General features: G+C 48.8%; 2 protein-coding genes, 1 long non-coding RNA gene and 1 pseudogene across 6 annotated transcripts in view; 1 reads left to right on the forward strand and 3 right to left on the reverse strand.

Annotated features, from left to right (window-relative positions):
• Positions 1-6,109, reverse strand: part of Thoc5 (THO complex subunit 5) — a 30,366-nt gene extending 24,257 nt beyond the window's left edge. For 2 of the 3 annotated variants that reach the window (XM_020156483.2, XM_020156482.2), the window contains exons 1-3: positions 5,972-6,109; positions 2,066-2,169; positions 319-462 (exon numbers count right to left, since the gene is read on the reverse strand). In XM_020156483.2, the coding sequence (XP_020012072.1) occupies positions 319-462; positions 2,066-2,161 (240 nt within the window). In that variant the 5' untranslated portion in view covers positions 2,162-2,169; positions 5,972-6,109. Of the gene's footprint in view, positions 1-318; positions 463-2,065; positions 2,170-5,804; positions 5,943-5,971 lie in introns of those variants that run through there. The other variant, XM_074061177.1, reaches the window with a different exon arrangement.
• On the reverse strand, positions 1,618-1,729 carry LOC141419121 (small nucleolar RNA SNORA40; annotated as a pseudogene).
• Positions 6,110-6,767: 658 nt separating the features above from the next.
• Positions 6,768-26,110, reverse strand: Nipsnap1 (nipsnap homolog 1). Its single transcript, XM_020156473.2, has 10 exons — positions 25,980-26,110; positions 18,438-18,565; positions 18,233-18,278; positions 17,885-17,979; positions 12,855-12,925; positions 12,572-12,712; positions 12,050-12,081; positions 11,689-11,783; positions 10,175-10,258; positions 6,768-7,816 (listed from the first exon to the last, which is right to left on the reverse strand). The coding sequence occupies exons 1-10, from the start codon at positions 26,075-26,077 to the stop codon at positions 7,752-7,754; spliced, it is 855 nt and encodes a 284-aa protein (XP_020012062.1). The 5' UTR covers positions 26,078-26,110; the 3' UTR covers positions 6,768-7,751.
• Positions 20,988-25,895, forward strand: LOC141418888 (uncharacterized). Of its 2 annotated transcripts, none has more exons than XR_012443553.1 (3): positions 20,988-21,611; positions 21,952-22,070; positions 23,847-25,895. It is a non-coding gene; the product is annotated as an uncharacterized lncRNA (long non-coding RNA). The 2 variants fall into 2 exon arrangements; XR_012443554.1 differs by lacking the exon at positions 23,847-25,895 and adding an exon at positions 23,115-23,204.
• Positions 26,111-27,897: the final 1,787 nt, after the last annotated feature.

The following is a 27,897-nucleotide window of genomic DNA, read 5'->3' on the forward strand; positions in this document are numbered from 1 at the left end:
ATTTGTAACGTCAAAGGAATAGATACATACCAGTGTTTCTTAACACCTACCAAGATGCCTGCTGCTTAATAAATACTAAAGAATAATCAAATTAGAGTTATAGAAAAAATAATTATCGTGTACTTTTATTATATAATGGGTGATTGGGTGGTAATGACAACTTCTAGTAAGTTAACTGAAAGGGCTCTAGAGCCTCTAGGTTCCAGCCACCTAATCATGGTGGGGACAGAAGACCAAGATCAGATAGGGTCCAGGTAAGGGCAAAAGGAGGCGTGTCTGTGCAGACCCACCAGGTTCACCGCTGGCCTTGCGCCTTACCGCATCCTTGCCACCCCTGCTCTTCAGGTCCTGGATCTCAGCCATCAGCCTCTGAAGTTCCTGGCATGTGTACTTGTACAGCTCGTAATCTCGGCCTGGGTCCCGGAGGTCTACCTCAGCCTCCTCGCTGTAGTATCTACCTTCCTGTGGAAGCCAGGAAAGAGGCCCTAGGATGCATCTGAAATCTCAGCTAAGTAGCTGAGCACTCTCATCACATCAGAACCATAATAATAAAGCCACGAATCAGCTAAATAAAGTAACTGGTACTCAAATCGAGTGTTTTTCTTATTTTCACAATAGAAGCACCTCTCTCTCAATCCCCTTTCCTTTTTGCAGTGCTGTGGATCAAACACAGGACCTTGTGCATAATAAACAGCACTTTACCATTGAGCTACATCCCTAGTCCCTCATTTCTTCTTCCTGATTACAAAGTAATCACCACGTGCTTGGTGAAAAAGATTCAGAACACAGGAGTATCAAAAAGAAAATGAGAAATTGCCTGTAAATCATTTCCAAGCCTTAAACAATTCCATTGTGAATAGTGCAAATACTATTTTATTTTTAAGCAAGATAGGATCACACTGTCCGTGCTGTTCAGTGCAACTTCTCATCCAAATACATAAGCTCTCCATCAAAATGGCTGTCTGACAGTCCCCTACGGAAATGAGCCAGAATTTACTTAACCAAATTCCTATTTATGGTTACTTACATGGTCAAATCAACTGTTAGCAGAGACCAAAATACCATAATTGGCCTCCTAGCCTTTGCAATAGAATACATCAGATTTAAGAGTGTAATACTAGAGTACTACTACTCAGCCATAAAAGAGAGTGAGTCAGTTATCTATTCTGACAAGGTCTGAACTGGAGAACGTTACGTTGAGTGAAACAAGTGCCAGACACAGAAAGACAAATGCCATGTTCTCCCTCGTGTAAGGAAATCAGTACGCCAACCCTGCAGAAGTACAGAATGGGATAGAAGGAGAGACAAGGAAGAGTAAGGGGGAAGGGGGAACAGAAGAAATGAAGGATTTTTAGGGCCAAAAAAGTGCTGGAGGGAGAAGGGGAGGCAGGTGGCAGGCCCAGGGTAGAGCAACAGTAGATGGACGTGATGAACACACGTGTATATGACTGGAACTATCATACCAAACTCCATCCATGTGTAAAATTAATGTATCAAAAACATAAAAAAAAAAGAAAAAGATTTAAGAGTGCTGTCATCAATGCCCCCCTAAGCTTGAGTTCTTAAATCTGAGGAACACAGGCTGTTTCCTTTTCCTTGTCCTGTTATTCTTTTCATGATGTTCCTTTTTATATGTATCAAAACTCACACTGAACAATGAGTTCTGGGGGAAAGAGAATTTATTTTCTGCACCTGTTTATAAGTCTTTGTCAAATAATGAATATATCCTAATAAAAAATTTAAAAATAAAATAACAACAAATAAAATCCAGCTAATCAAAACAGCTATGTCGAACTGGTAGAGTGGCTCAAACGGTAAAAGCAAGTGTGAGGACCTGAGTTCAAATTCCAGTGTGTTGCACACAAAACAAAACAAAACCCAGCTATGTTTTGAATTACCTTGACAGATTCAAGGACAGATAAACAGACAAAAGGAAAAGGAGAACCTGCTGACCAGTCACCTGGGCAAGTAGAGGCCACCAGAAGGTTGTCTCTGGTAGATGTGACCCTGAGCTCCTGCACACCCACAAGCGGGTGTGTGGCTTGATAACTTTCACTCATCTCACCTGCTCAGTGTCAGCTCGAGTTCTCTTTCCTTCAGTTGGAGTCCCATCACTTCGGACAACTTTGGGTTTCCGTTTTTTGCTGGATTCTGATGACATGGTTGTTCCTAGAAGTCAGGAGGAAAACAACAGACAGCTGTTAAAAGAAAGTTTTTGAGATTTATTTATTTATTTTTGGTGGGACCGGGGTTTGAACTCAGGGCTTCACACTTGCATATCAGGTACTCTACCTCTTGAGCCACGCCTCCAGTCCATTTTGCTCTGGGTTTTGTTGATGAGAGGGGTCTCTCGAACTATTTACCTGGGCTGACCTTGAATCTCAAGCCTCCTGATTTCAGCCTCCAAGTAGCAAGGATTACAGCTGTGAGCCACCAGTGCCCAGCTGCTTTTGACATTTTTTCCAAAGTCAGAATTGGAAGCCAGGTACCGGTGGTTCACGCTTATAATCCCAAGCTACTAAGGAGGCAGAGATCAAGAGGATTGGGCTTTGAAGCCAGCCCTGGGGAATTAGTCTGAGACTCTATCTTAAAAAGAATCCATCAGAAAATAGGGCTGGTGGAGTGGCTCAAGAGATAAGAGCACCTGCCTAGCAAGCATGAAGCTCTGAGTTCAAACTCCAGTGTCACCAAAAAAAAGTTGGAGATTCTCCTGGAGTTAGAAAACTGAAGTCTGCCTAACAGTTCTCACCACTTCTAGTCTTGATAAATCAAGAAAAATCACTCAACTCTCCACAGCCTGCGTTTAATCCTCTGTACTACAGGGTTCGACAGGTCCTTGAGCTGTCCATCTCCTCTCCTCACCCCAGTTTGAGGATCATCCGAAGACCCTGTGTACCAATGAGCTACATTCTGGGTCCTCTGTCTTTTTGAACTCAGGGACTTGTATTTGTTAGGCAGGTACTCTAACAAAAAAAAAGCAGCCCTTTCTGCTTTTGTTACTTTTGAACAGGGTTTCACATTTATGCCTAGGTTGGTCTGGACCTCTGTCCTCTTCTTGCATAGCTGGGATGACAAGAACATGCCATCACGTTCAGCTTTTATAGGTTGAGATGGGGTCTCTCAAACTTTCTGCCCAGGCGGGCCTGGAACCATAAGCCACCTGATCTCCGTCTCCTGAGTAAGCCACTGCTAAGATTATAGGTGTGAGTCACTGCATCTGGCCCCTCCACCTTCTTTCTAAAAAGAGGTTTCACCACCCAGCCCACTGACCTCAGGATCTCTTTTAACATCTCCCTTCCCTGCCCCACTCAGACCCTGCTCCCACTCTCCACAGCAGTATCCTGCATGTTGGTACTCACCTAGCAATCCCAGGCGCCATGTTCTCCCAGCTCAACAATCTAGACCAGGTCTCCACCCTCCTCTCCACAGCTGCTCTAATACTCCTGCCCCGTAATGCTGGGTATATTTATTGTTTCTTTCTTCTTTTTCTTTTTTGTTGCAGTACTGGGGTTTGACCTCGGGCCTACACCTTGAGCCACTCCACCAGTCCTTTTTTACATTGGATGTTTTCGAGATAGGGTCTCTCGAACTATTTGCCTGGGCTGACATCAAACCACCATCCTCCTGATCTCTGCCTCCTGAGTAGCTGGGATTACAGGCGTGAGGCTCTAGTGCATGGCTATATTATTTCTTTTTAAAGACCCACTTAAATAATGACTCTCCCATTTCAAAACTTTCGCTGACTCTTTACAATAATGTACAGAAGGAAGTCTGTACTCCCAGGCCTGGTGTAAAGACCCATACCCTCAGCCCACCTTACCAACACTTCTTGCATTTCTATGGCTATGAATTTTTTCCCCTGCCTCTGACCTCTACTCCTTGCTTCACCTGTACATAGCACTCCCACTTTCTAAATCATACTCTAGAGAATATTCTAGATCCTTTAAGACTAAGTGATGCTCACTTGCTATGGGAAGCCCCCTAGGAGTTCCTTTAGGTGCTGTGAATAAACTATTAGGAAATTTGCCTTTGAACCGTTTGAACCTGTCTTCCTACCTAGATTGTGAGTTTGGTAAAGTCCTCCATAAATTTACATCAAATTCCTGTATGGGACACAAGCCTATTTCCAATATGTAGCCTATTTCACGGTGTAGGTGGGCCTCGATCTAAGCACTTTTAGCTATGTTCCCATTTGATTTTTATCACAAACTACCATTTTGCAGATGAGAAAACTGAGGCCCAGAAAGGCAAATGACCTGCCCAAGGTCACATAGTATGCTAAAACTTGGTCCATGTGATGCCACACCAATGTTCTTGACAAATATTGACCCTCCTAGTCTTCCCAGAAGTTCATCTGATGTCACACTGACTACCTGCTTGACCCTAAAATTTAAAAATAGAATCTACATTTCATGGAGCTCCATGATCACAAAACACCCTCCCTGGCAACTGCTTGGTCATCACCACAGCCCCCTGAGGTGAGCAGCACTGTCCCCTTCACCCAAGCAATTTGTCACTAACACTTTTGCAGGAACCAACAACATGGTGTGGTGGAGATGGAGTCCTGAGTTGGAACCTCCACTTCTCCTATTTTATGGCTTTGAGTCCTGGAACAACTCACTTCTCTTCCCTCTGGGTGTGTTTCCTTATAAATCGTATGAGAGTTACAAACCCTACCTCAGGGACTGTAGGGGACATTAACACAGGAGGCACCCTCCTAGTGAAGGTGATGAACAGAAAGTGGCACGGGGCTTCAGATACTTCGTGGGTGATCTTCCAAAGTGTTAATATACTTGGGGAGAAAGTTAATCTCACTCCTCCACTTTATTTATTTTTATTTTTTTGGTGGGACTGGAGTTTGAACTCGGAGCTTCACACTTGCAAAACAGGCGCTCTACCACTTGAGCCCCACCTCCAGTCCCTTCTGCTCTGATTATTGTGGAGATGGAGGTCTCACAAATTATTTATTTGCCTGAACTGTCTTTGAACTTCGATCCTCCTGATCTCAGCCTCCCAAGTGCTGGAGTTACAGACATACACCACCATCCATGCCCAGCTAACCATTTTCTTGGGCTTTTTTTTTGCAACTTCTGATTGCATCCAAGAACTTCCCAGATGGGCTGGGGAAAGTGGCTCAAGTGCAGGCAAGAACTGCAAACAAAAATCCCAGTTCCCCAATTTCTCTTTAACATCTGCAGATGCCAAAGTTCCTTTGGCAAGGAAGCCTCAATGAAACCTAGGCAGCATTTGTTAACAACGGTCTATTTTCGTTACATTAAATATTTTATGGTAGAGAGATCTGAAGTTTTTTCTACAAGTACATTTAAAAAGTAGCTAGGGCTGGGGATGTAACTCAATGGTGGAGCATTTGCCTAGCATGCATGAACCCCAGGGTTGATCCCATAGCACCCACTAAAATAAACTGACTGAATTAAAAACCGTTCTACAAGCCAGGTGCAGTGGCTCACGCCTGTAATACTAGCTACTTGTAAGGCTGAGATCAGGAGGATCCAGGTTCAAGGCCAGCCCAGGCAAATAGCTCCAGAGCCCTCCCCCGCCCCATCTCCCAAATAACCAGCGCAAAATGGACTGGAGGTGAGGCTCAAGTGGTAGAGCGCCTGATTTGCATGTGAGAACCCCTGAGTTCCAAACCCCAGTCCCATCAAAAAAATACAGTTGTACAGTGGTAAACTGATCTGGCAAACCCCCAAAGTGGGACCCGAAAGGCTGACGTGCAGGAAATCCCAATTTGACAGCACACAGTAAATGTGAGCCGTTACCACCACCTCTACCATTATCCTCACCAGGATAACGTGGGGCCAGAGGATGCCGCGGCCAGTGTTTCCCACATAAGGAATCGGCGCTCACCGCAGCCCAGGTGCACCCTACAGGAAGTTCGCACCTCGGCCCCGGAACACCCCACCCCATCCCAAAGCGCCGCAGAGCCGGGTCACCCCGACCCGCTCCTCACCACAAGCTCCGCACACTATCCCGGGGCACCCAGCGAGCTGCTTCCGGCAGCGGCCCAGGAACCATAGAGAAGCGGAAGGCAGGAAAGAGTGGCGCGCCGGAAGTGAGGCGCGGGGACCGGAAGTGAGGCGCGGAGGCCGGAAGCGAGGCTCGGTGATCGCGGAGAGCTGTTGATCCATACTGCGTGGGAAGCAAAGAAATGGGAATCCAAGGCTATTTGAAGCCTCGTTCACTTTCCCCAGCTCGTAAAGCGGCGCCCAGCAGCTATTGGGTGTCCCGCGAAGTTGAGTGAATTGGGCAGCGCCAAAATGTGGCCCTCCAGAAACCGGCTGCTTTTTTCGCACGCTATCCTAGCCACCGTAGCGCGCCATACCAATGAAGGCAGCAAGTCGGAGACGGTACGACCTCATTACATACTTGTTCATTGCACAAGTCCATCACCCTTTTCTCCAAGTTGGGTCTGATTTGCCCAGGACAAAAACCGCAGCTCTTTACGGTATCGGAAAACTTCCAAGCGTTTCCTACCCCTGGCAGGAATTGTAAGACAGGTGCCAGGATGTCTGGGTCTAGAAACACTCGTATCCTGAATGCCCGGTTATGCAGAGATAGTTCCTTGTGTTACCCTGGGATCCTCACCAGGGACTCCGAAAGCTCAGGAACCCAATACCCCCTTGGGGTGCGGGTGGGGGTGTGTGGCAGATCAGCCAGATAGAACTAGGAAGCTGCCCAGCGGTGCTCTGCCCTGCCCTGCCCTGGTCACCTGCCAAGGTTCCTTGCAGATGAAGAAGACACCGACATTTATAGTAAATATTTAATTAGTTCCATCAGCAACTCCAGCACGTTTTCCCTATAGGGAGGCAGAATCAAGCTACCCAGGAGTTCATGAGGTATGGGGGTCACTGAGGAGACTCCCAGAATCACTGACCCCACTCCACAGACCTGATAACTCTGGAAAATGAGGGTCTGGCCGACAGGATGTCAAGTGGATGAGAAGGAATGCAGGGTGAGCAAAATACAGGCCCTGGCCCCTATTTTTGCCTGTAGGAAGGAGGGAGGACAGGAGAAGGCTTGCAACTATATTTTCAAGTTCTCCCCATTATGTAGGGAGAAACTCCATTCGTCTAGTATTGGGACTCCCCAGGGTCTCTGGTGACCTCTGTTCTGTCCTCTAATTCTGTATTCCAAATTCTGCAGTTCAAACCTAACTTCTGAATTCTAAGTTCTAGTGTTTGAGTTCTTGTTCCATGTCTGTCTCCTGCTCCCTCATCCTTCCTGTTCCCACCCCTTTTCCTAGCCTCTCCGGATAGAATTCTAGATCTCCTTCTGACCTTGCTAATTTGAGGATTTCTGACAGTTCCGGGCTTTTCCCCAGTGGGAGAGACTTGGCTCAGACTTGCATGTCTAGCATGTGTGTGGTCCAGGAAATGGTCTGACTTCTTCCCTTCCCACCCCAACTAAAACTACTAGTCACCCTCCCTTTTGTGCAACTAAGCCATGTCCATGGTAATAATAGGTCTGGTGGCCTTGCTGTGAGGACTCTTAAGGGAAAATTGGATAAGACTTAAAAGGCTTGAGAGAAATTAGAAACTACTAGCAGGGGGAGAAGGTTGCAGTGGGAAGGGTCTCGACAGAGCTGGAAGTCCTCAGAACCTTGTCATCTTTGTGTGAGCTGAGTACCACTCTTCAGAGTCCTCCCAGAGCCTAGAGAAAAGCAAAACAGCAGGCCCAGGAACTCTCTGTCCCCGGCTGCCATGAGGGAGAAGGGGAAGGAGGGCGAGGTATCACTGGAGAGGTGAAATCTTTAAGGGGATCATGATCCGAGACTCCATGTGTCGCACCAAGGGGACTGTGAAGAGAGAGGCAGAAGTCACAAACAGGGCTGAGGGCAGCCAAGAACCCCCCCCACCCCGACCACCACCAAATATACACACGCACACAGAAGCCTCTGAAGGGAGAGGAGCCCCAGATGCTCAGAGAGGAAAGCCCCATTGCTCTCCTAGAAGGATTTATGGCCATTCCAGGCTTTTCCCCAGCAGGGAACAACCACGGAGACCATCAGGTCTCCAAAATTGTGGCAGAAGACAGGACTTGGTGAGGATGAGATAAACATTTTTCAAAAACTTATTTAGTTATCTCTTCAACAAAATCGGAGAATAAGTGAGGAGGTGACCCAAACAATGTATACACATGTGAGTAAACGTAAAAATGATAAAATTAAATAAATAAATAAATAAATAAATTTATTTAGCCAGGCACTAGTGGCTTTCTGCCTCCTAGCTACTCAGGAGGCAGAGATCAGGAGGATCGTGGTTTGAAGCCAGCCCAGGCAAATAGTTCACAACACTCTATCTTGAAAAAAAAAAAAAATCACAAAAAAGAGCTGGCAGAGTGGCTTAAAGTGGTAGAATTATCTTCCTAGCAAGTGTGAGGCAAACCCCAGTACCGCCAGAAAAACCCAACCTTATTTATATATGTAAAAAACCTAACATGGGAGGGAGTTAACCTCAGTCCTACAGCACTTGACTACTGTGTGAGGCTCTGTGTTCCATCCACAGCACCACAAAAACAAAACTAGCAAAAAGTAAAAATCGATTTCACAAGCTGGGCGAGGTGGCTCACGCCTGTAATCCCTGCTACTTGGGAGGCTGAGGTCGGGAGGATCAAGGTTCCAGGCCAGCCCAGGCAAATAGTTCGTGAAACCCCATCTCCAAAATAACCAGAGCAAAATGGATGGGAGGCATGGCTCAAGTGGTAGAGCACCTGCTTTGCAAGCTCAAAGCCCCGAGTTCAAACCCCAGACCTGCAAAAAAAAAAAGTGCAGGTTCTGATTCAGTAGGTTGACTGGGCATTTCTAACAAGTGCCCAGGACTGCCCATCTGTCAACTGGGGCCACTCTTTGACTAGCAAGGCTGGAGCTCCCTCCTTCAGCAGACATGTTCCCCTCACACCAACTAGAAGTGGGGAAGCCTTACCAGAAACTCAACAATGGCCCAGACAGGCTCTTATTTATCTGTGTGTCCCCAACCACTACCCTACCACCACAGGCCCACACAAAGTGAGGGCCTAGTCACCTATGGACTCCAGGTGGTCCTCTAGGCTTCTAGCAAAGTGGCAATGCCATATGGAAAAAAAAAAAAAAATTGCTAGTAAAATCTGGGCTAGGTGTGGTAACACAACCCTGTAATCCCAGCTATTCAGGAGGTGCCAGCCTGGATAACAGTTAGCAAGACCCTATCTGAAAAACAAACTAAAAGCAAACTAAAAGGACTGGGGTATGGCTGAGGCCCTGAGTTCAAACCCCAGTGTCACCAAAACAAAACAAAGCCACACAATAACTCTATGCCAGAGCAGAGCAAATCACTTTGTGTAAAGGACTTGTGAAGTCCTCCCCACGTTTGTCTGAGGGACGCAGCAGCTCCATCACCATCTCACAGATAAGGAGTCAGCCAGGTGCAGAATGGTGCCCAAGATGGTGGTGGGAATTCAGCACTCCACATCCCAAAGGCAGGGACTGCCTGGCTGTATTATGGGTCCCTGACAGCATTCACTTGGGAATGCTGTACCATGTGAAATGTGCCACCAGGAAAGAAGAACACTAACTCTTCTTAAAGTGAGTGCCCAGCCAGGCACAATGACTCACACCTGTAGTCTCAGCTACTCAAGAGGCTGAAGCAAGAGGATTGCTTGAACCTAGGAGTTTGAACAAGCCTAGGTAACATAGCAAGACCCTGTCTCAAAAAAAGAAAAAAAACTCAAAACATGGGGGTCAGGTGCAGAGGTACATGCCTGTAAATCCAACTACAGGAGGTGGAGATCAGGAGTTTCACAGACCAAGTCCAGCCTGGGTAAATAGTGAAGCCCCCATCTCAACAAACAAGCCAAGTGTGATGGTTCACAGCTGTAATCCCAACTATGTGGGAGGTATAGGTAAGAGGATCTTGGTCTGAGGCTGGTCCCAGGCAAAAACACAAGATCCTACCTGAAAAATATCTAAAGCAAAAAATGGCTAGGGGAGTGGCTTGAGTAATAGAGTGCCTGCCTTGAAAGGGCAAGGCTCTGAGTTTAAATCCAACACCACCAAAACAACAAAAGAGTTGAATTCCCTGTCACTGGAGGTAATCAAGTGAGGCTAGCTCTCCTTGCAAGGGGATTCCATCGCCATCAAATGACCCCAAAGGCGTTGCCCACCCCCAGAGGTGCTCACCTGTATAGTACACATTTTCATCCCAGCCCCTCTTCCTCCAGGCAGCATTTCGAGTCTCCTCCCGAGACTGCAGGTCCTTATAGGCTGTGGGAAAGGCACAGGCTCATTCCTGAGGCACAAAGGATCTGATGATCCCCTGCCCAGTACAGGGTCCTCTTCCTCTGCCCCAAACCTGCTCTGCTGTCTCTTCCTCCCCAGATGCCTCCCTTGGATTGTCAGCAAGCACTGTCTGCTTTGTCAATCTCAGCCAGTCACAGGTAATTTCAGGTGATTACAAATACTATTTATAGAAAAGAGGCAGGGAGAGATGACAGAAAAAAACTTCATCTCTGAGGGGGTTAGATGTAAGCTCAGAGGTAAAGAAGGGGCCAGATGTGAACTGCTGAAGAAAAGCATTCCAAGCAAAGAGAAGAGCAAGTGCAAAGGCCCTGTGGTGGGGAAAGGCCTTTGGGGTATTGAAGAATATGCATAGGTTGACAACTCCTACATTTCTATTCTCAGCCCCAAACTCTCATGCAGACTTCCACCTCATATATGCAGTGCCCAGGTGACATCTCCACTTGGACATGTCAGCAGCCCAAGTACAACACTCCTGACCCCTCCAGCCTGCTCCTCCCCTAGACCTCTCAGTCTTGGTAAATGACACACAGCTTGGAGGAGCCTGGGAGCGCTGCTGGAATCCTCTTCTCCCTCGTCCCCTGCAGAGGATTCATTCTCAGCTACCATTGGTTTAATGTCAAGGTTAATGAATCTGTTTTAGCACTGGCACTACCTGAGACCATGCCCCCCACCCTTGCCTGCTTGACTTCAGCTGGTGTAAGCTATGATACCCAGCTTGCTTGCTCTCTCTCTCTCTCTCTGTGATTTTTCTTTATCTTTGCAGTACTGGGATTTGAACTCAGGGCCTCATGCTTGCCAGGCAGCCACTCTGCCTCTTGAGCTCCAGCCATCCAACTTCCTCTCTTGCTCCCCTAGTAAGCACTCTCTATAAGGCAAATCAGAGGAGTCATAATACTGATTCCACTTCCCACTACATTTATGGTAAAATACCAGACCATCCCATAGCCTGACCTGGTGTCTGTCTCCCTCTCCTATCACATTTCCTTAAGCTTTTCCCCTTTCCCTCCACATGGGCCTCCTTTCCATACCTCAAAACCCCAAAGGCTTTCCCCCTGCCTCAGGACCTTTGCACTTGCTCTTTTCTCCATTTGCAATGCCTTTCCCAACCAAGTCTCAGCTGGCTTCTTTTCATCCTTTAGCTCTAAGCTTACATTTTACCTCAAGAGAGGTTTTCTTTGTCTACCAAAGCCAGTGTAGGACCACCATGTTTTTTCTATCCTTCTCCCTGCCTTTTTTCTACACTATCTGTAATAATCTGAAATAAGTCATTTTTGCTAGTTTGTGTCTCCCTCTGCTAGAACATAAGTTCCATGAAGGCACTAATATGTTCCCATTGTTTACAGAGTGACAACAGAGAAAAGGGACAAAGGGCTTCCAGAAGGTCCCCAACCTACCCCAAAGATGGTGCACAACGTAGAGCTCCCCTATCTGTGAGAAGAAGCCACCCACTGCCTCCTGGTTTTCCTGCCGGTACTTGATAGCCCGAGCCCTGGAGATGACAGAGAACACTGAAGCAGAGGCCAGGCCCTGAGACCGACTCAGACCACACCTCCCAGGAGGGGTCTGAGATGGGGCCCGAACTCTCAGACCCGCTGGAGGCGCCACTGCTGACTGGTGTTGGCCTTTCTTCCCTAGGAGGTCTGAATCTGCAGGTTGGTCCAGAGGCAAAGGGTGGAAAGTGCTCCCCCTACCCAGGGGCCATATGGGTAAGAGCACAGGTTCCCTCACACCTCCAGCCCTGGAGCTACTACTCACCAGTTGTTCCCCCACTCGATCATGGTTCCTGGCTGAAAGAGAACCAGAGAGAAGGAGTGAGCCTCCACCTTGAACTTTTTTTTTTTTTTTTTGTAGTACTGGGGTTTGAACTCAGGGCCTTCACCTTGAGCTACTCCACCAGCCCTATTTTTGTGATGGGTTTTTCAAGATAGGGTCTTGCAAACTATTTGCCTGAGTTGGCTCTGAACCACGATCCTTGTGATCTCTGCCTCCTGAGTAGCTAGGATTACAGCCGTCAGCCACTGGCGCCTGTCCTCACCTGTCCTGATCCTCAGCTGTCTTATACCTCAGCTCCAGAGGCCTCAATCATGAGCCCTGACTCACAGCTCGTATGCAGGTGTGCACACAAGTGTACACACCTACTGTGAGCCCATAGGGATGGAAGGACAGAAGCCCAGTCAGGGGCTAGCACACAGAGCCTGCCCACCTCAGGGCACCTACCAAGCAGCATAGTAGCAGGGAAGGTGGGAGGCAGGAGGGGTTCTATCAGGAGGGAGGCACCTTGAGCTTGTATGTCCTCAGCTCATAGATGTTGGGGCCGACTCTGGGCTGTGGCTCATTCCAGAAGCTGAACTCCAGAAGCAACTGGTTTCTTCTGGACAGCAGCATCTGGCTCCGTTCCTTCCGGAACTCCAGGTACTCCTGTGGGCCGGGAAGTGTGGGCACAGGGCTCAGGAAGTGACATCCCTGCTGGCAGGGAGCCCCATGGGGAAGCAGAAGGGCCCCTGGATCAGGGCTGGGCTGGGAGTGACATCCAGAGGGGAGCCAGTGGACGCTGTCATACCTTGTTATTTTTGAGCTTGTTCATGCAGTCCATGAGAGCTGGGTAGCCGCCTGAGAATCGCCACAGGTGCACTGTTGGATGGGGGTGCAGGTCAGGGGGCTGCCGGGACCCTGCCTGGTTTCCCACAAGGCTCATTCCTTGTAGTACCAGGTCTCTCTGAGTTCCCTTTGCCTGGGTAGGGAGGGGTGCTGGGGTGGGAATGACCACCAGATCCAAGTTCAGGAGACCTGGACTTGAGCTCCAGCTCTGTATTGTGGCCTCTGACCCCTCCAACATCCTCTCCTCATGGAAATTGGGACAATACTCCCACCCACCCTTCCTTAAATAGCAGTAATAAGATCAGATGGGGGTGGAGTACAGCTTCAGAATAGAGTGTGCTTAGCAGCTCAAGGGCTGGGTTTTAATCCCCAGCACTGCAAAGATAATCAGGTGTGTACTTTGCCCTGGGAACAATGGCAGGTACAAGAATGACCACCAAGCCTGTGAGCAACAGGCTGGACATGAGAAGGGGTAGGTCTGATGGGCTGATATAGAACATTCCAAGGCATTGAATTTAAAAAAGAAAGAGAGAAAGAAAGAAAGGAAGGAAGGGAGGGAGGGAGGGAAGGAAAGAAAGAAGGGAGGAAGGGAGCAAGGAAGGGAGGGAGGGAGGGAGGAAGGAAGGAGGGAGGAAGGAAGGGAGGAAGGGAGGAAAGGAGGAAGGAAGGAGGGAGGGAGGAAGGGAGGAAGGAAGGGAGGGAGGAAGGGAGGAAAGGAGGAAGGAAGGAGGGAAGAAGGAAGGAGGGAGGAAGGAAGGGAGGAAGGGAGGAAAGGAGGAAGGAAGGAGGGAGGGAGGAAGGGAGGAAGGAAGGGAGGGAGGAAGGGAGGAAAGGAGGAAGGAAGGAGGGAAGAAGGAAGGAGGGAGGGAGAAAGGAAGGAAGGAAGGAAGGAGGAAGGGAGGGAGGAAGGAAGGAAGGGAGGAGGAAGGAAGGAGGGAGGACAGAAGGAAGGAAGGAAGGAGGGAGGGAGGAAGGAAGGAGGGAGGGAGGGAGGAAGGAAGGAAAGAGGGAGGAAGGAAGGAAGGGGCCATAGCTGAGCATGGTGGCATGCACCTGTAGTCCCAGCTACTCAAAAGGTTACAGAAGGATCCCTTGAGCCCAGGAGTTCAAGTTCAAGGTCAGTCTAGGCAAGATTGTGAGACCCCAATCTTAAAAAAGGAAAAAAAAGAACAAAAGAAAGAAGAAAGACAACCAAGGACCAGAAAAAAGAAATAAGCAATCGAGGGACGGGTGAGCATGCAGGGAACTGCATAAAGTGTGTTTAGGGATGGGGAGGGTGTGTTCAAGGACAGTGACCTTCCCATCAGCTCTTGATGGTGATCTACTGTCGATGCCCTGGGGGCAGAGAAGTGGGGCTTTAATTTTCTCTAAGAACTCTGTACTGTTAGGATCGTTTTACATCCATGTTCTCTATACTGGATTGAATAGTGTTCCCTCAGAATTCACGGCCAGCCAGAACCCCAGAATGTGGTCTCATTTGTAGGTAGAATCAAGTTAAGATGAGACCGTGCTGGGTGGACCCTCAGCCTAATGTCTGATGTCCTTGTCAGAAGACTGAGATCTGGACACAAAGAGTTACTCACTGTGACTCAGAGGCAGAGATCAGGGTGATGTCCACACGAAAGGAACGCCAGTAATTTCTGGCAACCACCAGAAACTAGAAGAGGCAAGGAAGCCTGGGGGCCTCATGGGGAGCGTGGCCTGGCAGCACCTTGATTTTTAACCTCTGGCCTCCACGGCAATGAGAAAACACTTTTCTGTTTTACGCCACTTGGTTTGTGGTGTTTTACTGAGGACACCTGCCCTGCCTCCCAATAATAAAGACACCCCGTAGCTGGGCACGTTGATTAAGGATCCCTCCTGTAATCTTAGCCACTCAGGAGGCAGAGTGCAGGAGGATCACAGTTCAAAGCCAGTATAGGGTAAGACCCTGTCTCAAAAAAACCCATCACAAAAAAAGGGCTGGTGGAGTGATTCAAGGTGTAGGCCCTGAGTTCAAGCCCCAGTATCGCCAAAATAAATAAAGACACCACATGCCTACCATGGGCAAAGCCCTGCTTTCGAGCCCCATCATGAAGAAAAAGAAACAGAAAAAGAAGGAAGGAAGGGAAGGGAAGGAAGGGAACCAGGGAGAAGAAAGATACCATTTTGCAGTCCTGGGAGCACAGCTGGGACTGTCAGGGAGGAAGGCCCCCAAAAGTCAACGAGGCAGGCAAGAGCTGAGTGCAGTTGGCTAAACAGTGTTTGGAAACTCAGGCTCTGTTACTTTCCATCCCCACTCATCCCTCACCTTCCTTCTTATTTTTACCTGTGCCTTGATTTTCCATCTGCAAAATGGCCTTCTTTACCATGTGGTTTAAAAGGCTCATTCCCAGGGGAAATAGCCAATTATGCAGGATGGAAATCTACCCAAACCATGGGAAACCAGGAATGCTGACCTGTGAAAAAGGATCCAACCTAACACTGCAGACCAACAGCATCACAGGCCAAGGAAGAATTTTCTAACAATCACAGTGACCCCTACACATGATGGATCCATGGCTCTGTTTACAAGTTTATTAAAATATAGGTTCCTAAGCTGGGCATGGTGGTTCACACCTATAATCCTAGCTGCTTGGGAGGCTGAGATCAGGAGGATCACAGATAGGTACCAGGTCTGGCAAATAGTTTGTGAGACCTCCCCTTCTCCAAAATAACCACAGCAAAATGGACCAGAGGTGTGGCTCAAGCAGTAGAGCACCTGCTTTGTAAATGCAAAGCCCTGAGTTCAAAATCAAATCCCACCAAAAAGTAAAATAAAATGTAGATTCCTGAGCCTTGCTCCTAGGGTATGGCTCAAAGGGACTCTTCCTGCAGCTGACTCTGCATGGGGAGGCTAAACTTCAAGACACAAAAATGTAGGAAATACATTGTAAGTCAAGTACTACACAATTTTTTTTTTTTTTTGAGACAGGTCTCACTCCTCCCAGACTGTCAATCCTCCTGCCTTGGCCTCCTGAATGCTAGGACTGTATGTGTGCTCCACCATGCCTGGCTCAACCAAACACTTAAGAGAATCCAAGTACTTCCAGTTGATCGAGTTACGCTAAAACCAGGAAAACCATAGTGGCCGAAAGTAAAGGCAATTTGTTTTTCTCTTATTGCTTCATCAGTATGTTAATGTCTAGTACTAAAACAGTGGTAGACATCTCGCTATCTCTTTGGAGGTCACAGGTTTTTATTTATTTTTTGGGAGGTGGGGAGAAGTATTGGGGTTTGTACTGAGGACTTTGTGCTTGCTAAGCAGGTGCTGTATTGCTTCAGACACACCACCAGCCCAGATTTTTTTTTTTTAAAGACACACTGATCAGGGCTGTGAAAAGATGAGACAGGCTGGGCTGTGAGGTAGTGAGCTCCCCACTGCCTGGAGTGTGCAAGGGAAGTTTAGAGGACTGTCTGTGAAGGCTTGTTACACAGACAGTCTAAACCAGTCCCCGAGGACTTTCTACTACAATGGAATTGTTCTAGAACTGTGCATATGACAAGGGCAAGCCTGCCACTGGGCACCTGAAATAGGACTGTGGTGACTGAGGAGATGGATTTTTAGGATGTCTCTCTCTTTTTCTATTTTTTGGCAGTATGGGATTTGAACTCAGGGCTTAGCATTTGCTAGGCAGATGTTCTATTGCTTGAGCCATGCCTTCAACTGGATTTTTATTATTTACTTATTTATTTATTTTGGTACTGGGGCTTAAACTCAGGACCTATACCTTGAGCCACTCCACCAGCCCTTTCTCGTGATGGGTCTTTATCCAGCTAAAACTATTTGCCCTGGGGTGGCTTCGAACCGCAGTCCTCCTGATCTCTGCTTCCTGTGTAGCTAGGATTATTCAATTTTAATTAAGATAAATTTAAATAGCTTCTTGTGGCTAGTGGCTACCATCTTGGACTAAAAGAGGCTTTAGTCTAAATGCCAAGACCCCTTTAGGTGGCTGAGATGCTATAAGTCAACCAAATTTGCGTGGAGGTCCTAGCAGCTGGGCATGTGGGGTGGGATGGGACTTGTTGGAGGCACCCCTGGAAAGTTGCATGGAACCAGCTGATTCCACAGATAAGTGCTGCATACTGGGGGTTCAGTGGTGAAGACAGGCATGGGCCTTCACCCCCAGGACTCACCACCTTCATGGGGAAACAGGTAAGTATACACCTTACAGGCCGCTATAGGGTGTGAGAACAGGGCATGAGGAAGCACATACTAGGAGCTGGAGAGCCTGGTGCCTGACCCAGCATGGAAGGGGAAAAGCCAGGTTGGCCTCCAGGAAGAGGTGATGTCTGTGCCTAAATAAAAGACAAGAAACATTCCAGCACTTGGAAGGCAGAAGCAGGAGGATCATGAGTTTGAAGTTAGCCTGGGCTACATAGCAAGACTCTCTCAAAAAAACTAAACCAGCAAAAAAAGATAGGCTCATACCTGTAATCTTAGCTATTTAGGAAGCTGAGATCAGGAGAATTCGAGGCCAGCCCAAGCAAAGAGTTATTGAGATCCCATCTCCAAAATAACCAGAGTAAAATGGACTAGAGATGTGGCTCAAGAGGTAGAGTGTCTGATATGCAAGTGTGAAGCCCTGAGTTCAAACCCTGGTCCCACTAAAAAAAAAAAGTGAACCAGCAAAGCAGACCAAGGAAGAAAGAATGCTTCAGATAGAGGAAAGAGTGTGAATGACAGCTCTGTACTAGAGGGGAACTGATGAATCCTGGGCAGGATGGCACAGTGACCAAAGGATGTGGCAAGGTGAGGCTGCAGACTGGGCAGGGAAGGACTCACAGGCCTCTTGGACCACCTGAGGGTACAGGGGAGCCATGACAAGTACAGGGGAGTGAGGCAACAGGTGTGCATTTAGGCCCCCACACATACACCAGCTGTCATGGAGGGAGTACAGGGCAGCCAGAAGGGAGAGGACTTGGAGGTTTGGGCTGGGCTGGGCAGTGGCCCTAGAGAGACAGGCTCCTCACCTGCCTGGTCCTGCTCCCCGTACCATGTGTTCCAGTTGCCCACGAGCGAGCAGGGATAGTCCTCATCCAGGTGCAGCTGGGGTAGCACGGCCTCCCTGTGGGAGGGACATGGAGGGGGACAGGGCTCACACTAGCCACAGGGCCCCTGAACTAAGGATTCCAAGTCAGGTCCCCAGGGCTGGGCCCCAACTCCAAAAGGCACAAGTAAACAAGATACCCTTAGACTTCTGAAATCTATATCCCTTAGGCTTCAGCAGGCAGAATGAGGGTGTTCTGAGGACTTCTGGGATAGGATCCCCTCCCCCCACAAGCAGCAGCTAGGACAGGCAAAGGGAGGAGGGTGCTCACGTCAGACTGTTGTAGGCATCCAGACACTCTGGCTTCACGTTGTGAACTGCAACAGAGGACAGAGAGCGGGAAATAAAGCAGGGTGTGCATGCGTGCAGGTGGAGTCAGTATGGAAGGACTCCATGGGGTCAGGGCTCCCAGGACAGCACAAGATGTCCCCAACTCTCTCATTCCCGTGCAGTGGTGGGGCCCAGCAGCCACTTACACTGGATCTTGTAGAGGTTACTGGTCTCCTTCTTGGACAGCAGGGTGGAGTGGGCATCCTTCCGAGGATCCACCTTGTGGACGAAGAGGGAGCGGAACCAGCTGCCTTCACTGTCCTTGGAGTAGGAACTGCAGGACAAAAGAGTTCAGGGAGACACACCCAGGGGCAGGGGGATCCCCAGCAATTCTGACTCTCAGCTGTCCTGCTTCTCCAGGGCTGCCGGCCTTCATTTCTGGAAATAGGGCCACAGAATCCCATGACAGCTTCAGAGTGTGACATGCCATCAGGAGGGCAGATGTGGTCCCTTCTACAGATTGTGGCCTGGTTTGTGTCTTGAAGCTCTGTAGGACCTAGGAGGCCAGGAGAGGTAGCCCCATATCCTACATTTGTCCAGCCCTGTCTCCACTTCACCAGCTTTCTAAACCACTTTACCAGGTCGGACCACATGTCTGCAACCTCTTGCCAAGAGTCTCAACCCCCAAACCTATCTTAATTGATGACCAAAGCCCTTCCCAACCCAACCTGTCTCACCAGTCTTCTCTTCCAGATCCCCAACCCTGGGGTACCCCATTCTCCAGGAACATGGTATGTTCCTCCTGTGAACATACCATGCTTTTTTTGGTCATACGGGTTTTGAATCCAGGGCCTTGCACTTGCTAGGTAGGTGCTCTACCACTCGAGCCACACCACCAGCCCCACACCGGGCTTTTATGCTGTGCTTTCTTTACAAGTTCTATACCCTCTGACAGGAAGGCTGTACTCACTGTCTTCCCCAGAGCTCATACTGTACTTAACCTGTGCCCCCTCCTAGACCCCACAAACAGCCAGCCAAACTCAAATAAGCCTTGTCCTTGAGGAAGTCAGACTCCACTGGAAGACGTGGACTTGGAACACAATTATAGCCAGGGTCCCTGGTACAGCCCAACTGGGCGAGTCTTGACTTTGCTTCTGGTATCTGCGCCGTGAGGTGAGCCGGGCAGACTCAGGCTGAAGTGGGAGACTGAGGCAGAGGAGTGTAAAAGGCATCACAGGGCAAGGTATATTCATTCATTTGTTCACTCACTCACTCATCCAGCCACCACTTGCCCTGTCCACCTGGACAGGGTGCTGTAAGAAGCAGCAAGTCAACAAACACCACTAAGTGCTTTGCCTATGAGACCTTAGTACAGGACCTGGCACCAGGTCCTGCCAGACCCAGACTGTAAACCCTGTCCCCCACCCCCTATATAGAGGTCCTAGCAGGGGCAGAGCTTATTTTTGAGGCTGTCAATCCTCTCTCCCCACAGCTTTAGGGGTGGCTCAAAAGTCACCCCTAAAGGTCTGAAAAGCAAAAGTCTGCTGAGAGAATTCTTGGCAGTGTTGGCAAGCCCTCTCCCTTTACGAGCTTTTTCTGTGGATGGAAATGTCTTGCAAATAAAAGCATTACTTTCTTCCAAAATACGGGGCAGCTGCTGGGACTGATTGAAATAAAAAAATCATTTATAAGTGTGGCTCAGTGGGACAGCACGCATGAAGCCTGGGTTCAATTCCTAGCACCAAATAAAATAGGGCTGGGAGCGTGGCTCGAGTGGTAGAGCGCCTACCTTGTAAGCATGAGGCCCTGAGTTCAAACCCCAGTACTGCCAATAAAATAAAATAAAATATAACAAAAAATCATCTTATAAACCAAGCACCAGTGGATCATGCTTGTAATCCCAACCACTCAGGAGGCAGAGATCAGGAGGATCACAGTTTGAAGCCAGCCCTGGCATATAGTTCCAGAGACCCTATCTCAAAAAACCCTTCACACACACACACACACAAAATAGGGCTGGTGGAGTGGCTCAAGGTGTAGCCCCTGAGTTCAAACCCTAGTACCACAGACACACAAAAAAGTCCTCTTGTAGTGGTGATATGTTTGTGTGAGCATAGAGAAAGATGAGAAATGATTTGTCCCAAGCTGAGCCCCTCCTTATTGGTAAGGGACATATTGCAAGACCCTCAGTAGATGTCTGAACCCTATATAAATGTGTTTTTTCCTTGATGTACCTAGGACAAAGTTTAAATTGTAAGTTAGGCACAGTAAGAAATTAGCAACTAAGGCTGGTGGTTTATGTCTGCAATCCTAGCTACTTGGGGAGCTGAGATCAGGCGGATGAAGGTTCAGGGCCAGCCCAGGCAAACAGTTCTCAAGACCCCCATCTCCAAAATAACCAGAGCAAAATGGACTGGAGGGCCACTGTGGGGCTCAAGAGGCAGAGTGCCTGCTTTGCAAGTGCAAAACCCTTAGTTCAAACTCCAGTCCCACCAAAAAAAAAAACAAAACAACTAATAAACTAAAACAGTTTTAACAATATTCTATAATAAAATGGATGTTTATTTCTGGACTTTTCCATTTCATATTTTCTGACCACAGTTGACAGCAGGTAACTGAAATCAGAGTAAAGGAAGACCCTGCTACTGTACTGCTTCCTCAGGACAAAGGAGAGGCAGGTGGTTACATTTCTTTATATTACAAGTTTTTATAATACTTTTGTAATGGCTTAAGCATTTCTGAATTCATGGGTTCTTTCGATCACTATGTATACCTCTGTTTTATTAGAAAAAGATAATTCCGTGAGATAAACATACAACATTAGGAAGCCTCTGAGCCAGGACTCCGCTGTGAACTTCTCAGGTGCAGAATCTCACTGAGTCACTGCAATGATCTCACAGTATTGGTACCATTAATGTTCCCATTTGCATGAGGATAAAACAGAAGCTCAGAGAGTTTAAACAACTTGCCAAGGGTCCCACAGCAAATCAGGAAGCAGAGCTCTTTCCTTAAAAGCCAGCCTCCACCCCAGGTGGGACACTGAGGAATCCTACCTTTGCTTTGAAGGTAGAAGAGCTGTTTCACCCCCCTGGAGGGGGTGGTGGCAGAAAGGAGAGTGGCTCTACTATTTGTTGACCAGGAACTTTGCTCCAGGAGCTAGACTTCAGTCATTTATTAACATCAGCAGAGACCAAGAGAAATAGCCAGTGGCTAGCCCTGAGGAATGAGTCTGGGGGCTGGGGTGCTAGGGTTCTGGGGAGGGAAAGGGGAGTCCAGAAGCTCTGATGGGCTCCCATCTTTTCCCACCAGTCTCTAATCCTTCCTGCCAGTGGGTCTCGGTTCCCCCATCTGTTAAGTGAGCAGGGGAGAATTTTCTACAGGTAAGAAACAAGACTTGTCCAAGATCCCAGGGTGCATCTGAACTCCAGGCTAGCATCCTCACGTGCACTTCACTTTCCAGTAAACTCACAAAGCTTTCCTTCCCTTGACCTGTCTAATCCCTCTCACTCAGCTTCTTTATGTGTTCTGCAGTGATGTAAAAAACACTGTACCCGGGCTGGGGACGTAGCTCAGTGGTAGAGCATTTGCCTAGCATGCATAAGGCCCTGGGTTCCATCTCTAGTACTGAAATAAATTAAAATTTTAAAAAAAATACCAAAACCAAACACATCATTTTTTTTTTTAAAAATGTGGTTTGATTATTGTCTATCTCCCCACCAGAAGCAGAGATCAGGTCTGTTCTGCTGTAACCTGATTGTGTCTACAGTGCGTTCAAGAAAATGAATGAATGGAGGTGACGCGATCCTAAGACATAATTGCATAATGATGAAATCTAGAAGGTAAGAAAGTAAAGAAAAGATGGCCCTTGTCTTAGAATGTGAACTCGGGGCTCGGGGTGGTTTTTTATTCTCAATTCCAACAGTAGAAGTAGCACTTGAGAATCCAGGCTTAGGACAAAGCCAGGTTTTCTTTTTGTTTTTGGCACCATGTGTTTTGAACTTGGAACCTTGCGCTTGCTAGGCAGGTGCTCTACCCCTTGAGCCATGTCCCCAGCCCCTTTATTTGTTTTAGTTATTTTTCAGATGGGATCTTGTGGGTTTTTTGCAGGGACCAACCTCAGACCACATTCCTCCTACCTATGCTGCCTGCACAGGTGCGTTACTATTCTTGGCTTGTTGGTTGAGATGGGGGCCTTGCTAACTTTTTTGCCTGGGCTGGCCTCAAACCAAAATCCTCATGATCTCTCCTCCCAAGTAGCTGAGATTACAGCTGTGTGAAATCATGCCCAGCCAAATCCAGGTTCTAATCCCAGTTCAACTTCCTCTTTCTGGGCATCATTTTCCTCATCTGAAAAGGGGGGGCCTATAATTTCGACCTTTTAGAGAAAAGACCTAACAATGGCAGTGCAGCTGACGTCTCCATGTCTCCATTCTTGACTAGCTTCCTGGTGAACACACAGGTGTCACCCAAGCCTTCGCCTCAAGCTACTCCAACTTTACCTGTGCTGGTGGATATTGAACCCGGGGCCTCACACATGCTAGACAAGTGCTCTACCCCTGCCCCAGCCCTTAAAGCAGCACTTTTTTTTTTTGATGGTACTGAGGTTTGAACTCAGGACCTTGCACTTGCTATGCAAGCACTCTACCACTTGAGTCACACCACTAGCCTTTTTGTTCTGGTTATTTTGGAGAAGGGGTCTCAAGAACTATTTACCTGTGTTCCCTCCAAACTTTATGCATTAGCAGTTTAACCCTCAATGCAGCAGTCTTGGGAGGGGAGGCCTAATTTGTAACTGTTTAGGTTGAGAGAAAGCCAGGTAGCTCAAGGCCACTGTGGCTTAGGGCTGTGGGAGGGACTCTCACTCTCTTCTGCTGTCTGGCCAGAAGACAGGGTGCTCCTCCCCATGGGAAGGCAATATGGAAGGCACTATGCTGGAAGCAGAGAAAGCAGCCTTAACCTAGAGGAACCGTGATCATGAACTTTCCAGCCTCCAGAATGGTGAAAGAATAAATTTGATTTTTATAAATTAAAAAAAAAAAAAAAAAAGAACTATTTACTTGGCCTCGAAACTTGATCCTCCAGATCTCAGCCTCCCAAGAAGATAGGACTACAGGCACGAGTCATGGGTGCCCAGCTTAAAGCAGCATTTTATTGATGTCATTCCTTCGCTCAATGCCTACAAAACAAAGGCCAGATGCCTCTTCTTGGGATTTTTAGCTCCCTTTTAAATTTTGTGGCTTTGGAGCCAGGATTCCCTACCCCAAAGGTTCTCAGACAAACATCAGCAGACACTGACAGTGTCACATTACCTGGGAACTAGTTAGAAATTCTCAGCCTCCACCCCAGACCTCCTGCGCAGAAATTGGGGGTTGGCTTAGCATCTGAGTTTTGTTTTGTTTTAGTTTTTTTTTCAGACAGGTCTTACTATCTGAAAGCCCAGACTGCCCTTGAATTCACAATCCTCCTGCCTCCGCCTCCTGAGTGCTGGGATTGTAGGTGTGTACCACTAGACCTGGCTAATAACCACTGTTTATTGAGTACTTACTATATGCTAAAAGCCAATCCTCAAAACATATTTTTCTTTTTCTTCTTCTTCTTTTTTTTTTTTTTCACAGTACATTTTTAAAACACTGAGGCTCAGAGCTGTTCAAAGATGGTTAACCAACACCAAGAGGAGATTCCAATCCAGATCCATGAGATATCATCGCCTACCTCGTGCTCCCATCCCGGCAGCATTGCTACCCGCAAAGCTTAGAGCCCAGAAGGGCTACTGCTGGCCCCACAGTGGCCAGAAAGACAGGGGGCAGACAAGAAGGGATGTTTTCAGGTACCCAGTGTAGAACCAGGGCCTAAGAAACTGAAAGCAGTCTGTGAGGGATGTGGTTTGTGTTAACACAGGTACAATCACAGCAATCCTGGGGAATCACAGTGCCCACTGTACAGAGAAGAAAAGTGAGGTTCACACAGGGGTGATGACTCATCCAGGGTTACCACCAATGAAGTGGGGAGCAGCAGGCTATGACCAAGTCCCTGTCCTTTTCTGGATGTTTGCCACACAAATGATTCTACCACCAATGGGCTCTGTCCCTTCCCTACCTTCACCTTTCTTCATCTGGAAAACCTGGGTTCCTAATAGATGATTCCCTACCCCCCCCCACTCACACCCCAGGCTCTTTCCGCCTGATATTATGTGCAGAAATTGCTTGAGGCAAAGGCCTGGGTAACACCTGTGGGTTCACCAGGTAGTAGGCACTTCATAAGCATGGAACCTTTATTTTTTGGGGCAGTACAGGGGTTTGAGCTCAGGGCCTCTGTGTTTGCTAGGCAGGTGCTCTACCACTTGAGCCACTCTGCCCACCCTTTTAACCTTTTGTGTGTGTTGGGTATTTTCAAGATAGGGTCTTAAGAACTATTTGCCCAGGCTGGCCTTGAACCAGTAACCTCCTGATCACTGCCTCTTGAGTAGCTGGGATTACAGAAGTGAGCCACCAGTGCCTGGCTTATTTTCTCACTTTTTACAGAAGAGGAACCTGGGACTTCAAGAGGTTGGGTGACATGTCCAAGGTCACCCTCCAAAAAAAGGCTGAGTTAGATTTGCTAGTGCAGCAGGAAAACTTCAAGCTCATTTCACTTTTCCCCCACCTCGGGTACTGGGGCTTGAACTCAGGGCTTACACCTTGAACCACTCCACCAGCCGTTTTTTTGTGATGGGTGTTTTTGAGATAGGGTCTCGAACTATTTGCCCAAGGTGGCTTCTAACCACGATTCTCCTGAATTCTAACTTTTAAGTCGCTAGGATTACAGGCGTGAGCCACCAGCGTCTGCCTGGCAAATGTTCTTTGTGCACCGGAGCCCTGTGGAGGCGATGGTGACAGAGGAAAGGCAGGGAAAACAGAAAAATGAGCTCCTGACCTAGTGAGAGAGACAGGGTAGGTCCTAGGTGCACAGGGTGATGGGCCTAGGAAGTACGGAGGAGGGAGGAGCCGCCCAGGACGTCAGGTGAGGCCAAGCCCTGCCTCAGCCCACGCGGAGCATGTGGCCCTGCCAGCCTCTCTCTCCCAGGAGGCCACCAGTTGTGGTGCAAAGTGCACGGGTACATGAGGAGATCTGGATCCCAGACCCAGTGCTGCCACTGCACAGCATGGAGAGTGACCTTCGGCAGCTCCCATCCTGTCTGAGGCCTCTGTTAACCCACCAGGAGGACGGTGCCGAGTCGGGAAGCAAAGTCCCTGGACAGACGTGGCCTTTGGGGATTCCCCACAGCACCACGTCCTCATCTCTTCCCCCTAGAACTTCCTGAGGAAGGAGTGACCTCGCCCAGAAGCCCCCAGTGGGTGCGAAATGAGAGTCACAGGCAAAGGCCCAAGGAAGGGGCCTCTACTGCTGTCCTCTGCACCTCCCCCTCTCCAGGACCCAAGATCTGCCCTTTCTGTTCACATTCAGCCATCTCTTTCTAAGCCCAGACCCAGGTTCTCCCCCAGGACAAAGACCCTGATCAGAGGGGCGCTGGTGGTGCACGCCTGGAATCCCGGCACCCAGAAGGCTTGAGTGAAGTTCGAGGCTAACCTGGGCGCCATAGAGAGACCTCCCCCCCCCAAAAGATCGTGCCCACGCCTTTCTCTCTTCCCCCAATCTCTCCCATACATTCCCAGGCCTAGATCCTGGCTCCAACCCTAACCCGTGGATTCCTGCCCCCTTCCCCGCAGCCCAGACCCCTGGCCCCGGTCTCGGCCTCGCCCGGTTCTCACCGCGCCGCAGCCGCAGCCGCGATGTCCCCGGCGCGGGGTCCAGGGCCCCCCAGCAGCCGCCGTGCGGTCGCAGAGATGCTGCACAGCCGCGGAGCCATGTTGGAGCCGAGCAGGTTGTGGAGGAAGGCCCCGCCCCCCAAGCCCGGCGGCGGAGGCGGGGCGCGCTAGGCCACGCCCCCCGGCTCGCCACGCCCCTCTCCCCACGCAGGCAGGTGGGGTGTTGCACTCCCAGTGTCCCGTCCCCCCACTTTAACTCTACAGATCCTGATCCAGACCTCAGAGTGCCTGCAGCTGTCCCCCTGGCTCCCTCTGTCACCTTGAGCAAGCCTTTTTTCCACGCTGGCCATCACCTTGGTGAAAAATGAGAGTATACAACAAGAACACCTGGGATTCATAGTCTGAGCCCCTGAAATTGCTTACAAAATTATGCACTGTGATGGGGATCGAATCCAGGGCCTTACACATGCTTAGCTAGCGCTCTATCACTGGGCTGCACCTCCAGCCCCCTCCCCTGCCCCGTGCATTTTCACTGTCCTCAGGCAGCATTTATCACACTAGCAACTGAGCAAACTGGCCAGGCGCTGGTGCTCACTCCTGTAATCCCAGCTACTCAGGAGGCAGAGATCAGGAGGATCGCGGTTTGAGACCAGCCTGGGCAAACAGTGCAAGAGACCCATCACAAAAATGGGCTGGTGTAGTGGCTCAAGTGGTAGAGCACCTGCCTTGCAAGCATGAGGCCCTGTGTTCAAACCCCAGTACTGCAAAATACAAAACAACAACAAAAAAACTCTTCTGAGTAAAGATTGCTTATGAAGTTTCAGGTGGAAACAAACACTGTATTTGGAAAGCTACAAGAGATCATTTATGCTACATTGTGGCAAAGAATTGGTCTACATTTTAGCCATGCCCTGAGGTTTTTTGGAGGGACTGTTTAAAATTGACAGACTAAGTAATCTGGTAGAGGAAGCTTCAAGGCAGACCAGTACTCAGGCTGTCACACAGGGATTGCTGGCTGCTTTTAGCCAGGTCTATGGTAAGAGCTGGGAGCAAGAGGCAGAACAGAAGCATCTGAAAAATTGCAGTTCAATCAGAAAAGAAGCATGGGTAAAGTTAGGATCAAGGAAGGTGTGGTTGCTGAAGAGGTTAACTCCAGTAAAAAGAAGACAGGTACTGTGTTTGCCCTGGGACAATCAGAAAGATGCCTTGAGGACAACTCAGGAATTGGCAGGGCCTCACTCACCTCAGGCTCAAGGTATAAAAGAGTGAACTCCTTTGAAAGACTTTGTGTGGAGAAGAGAGCTCCAGGGTGACCTGCTATAGTGCACAGAGCCACCGAGGAAAGTGTTTCCCCAGGCTCAGTCATCTGGGCAGTCAGACATCATTACAGCTGTGTTCCAAGGGGACCCAGCTGCTGCTCTAGCTGGCGACAGATCTTGGTGTCATCCACATCACGCTGGTTTTGCATGAATGCAGAATGCAAGAGTTACGGGCTCATGGAGGCTTCCACCCAGATTTCAAAGGAAAGCCTGGGATGCCAGGTAAAGTGTAGCAGGGTCAGACTCCCTGCAGGCAGCTTTTGAGAGGGTGATGCATGAAGCAATGATAGTGGAGTCAAATATACAGTGGAGACCCCAGGAAGTTGGAAATGCCAGAAACACAGAATAACTGCCAAGGAAAACAGTAGGCAGCAAGCAAAGCCAGCCCAAGATAGAGGTCACAGGAGCTGCAACCAGCAAGTTCATAGGTAAGGGCTGCCCAAGCGCTGGTGCTCACACCCTGGCACCCATGCATCAGACACTGGTTATGGATTTAATGTTTGCCCCGCTGGGTTTCAGTCCTGCTTTGGATCCATCCCTCCTTTTGGTGGGACTGGGGTTTGAACTCAGGGCTTTGCTTGCAAGGCAGGGGCTCCACCACT

The sequence above is a fragment of the Castor canadensis genome, chromosome 18 (assembly GCF_047511655.1).
Source record: "Castor canadensis chromosome 18, mCasCan1.hap1v2, whole genome shotgun sequence".
NCBI classification, from domain to species: domain Eukaryota; kingdom Metazoa; phylum Chordata; class Mammalia; order Rodentia; family Castoridae; genus Castor; species Castor canadensis.

Excerpts from the sequence above, each read along its gene's own strand:
- Nipsnap1 (XM_020156473.2), bottom strand. The coding sequence starts at position 26,077 with ATGGCTCCGCGGCTGTGCAGCATCTCTGCGACCGCACGGCGGCTGCTG. Across the intron at positions 18,566-25,979 it reads GCGGCTGCGGCTGCGGCGCG|TTCCTACTCCAAGGACAGTG; the intron begins GTGAGAACCGGG and ends TTTGTCCTGCAG. Across the intron at positions 7,817-10,174 it reads TGAAAATGTGTACTATACAG|TCCCCTTGGTGCGACACATG; the intron begins GTGAGCACCTCT and ends CTCTCTTCACAG.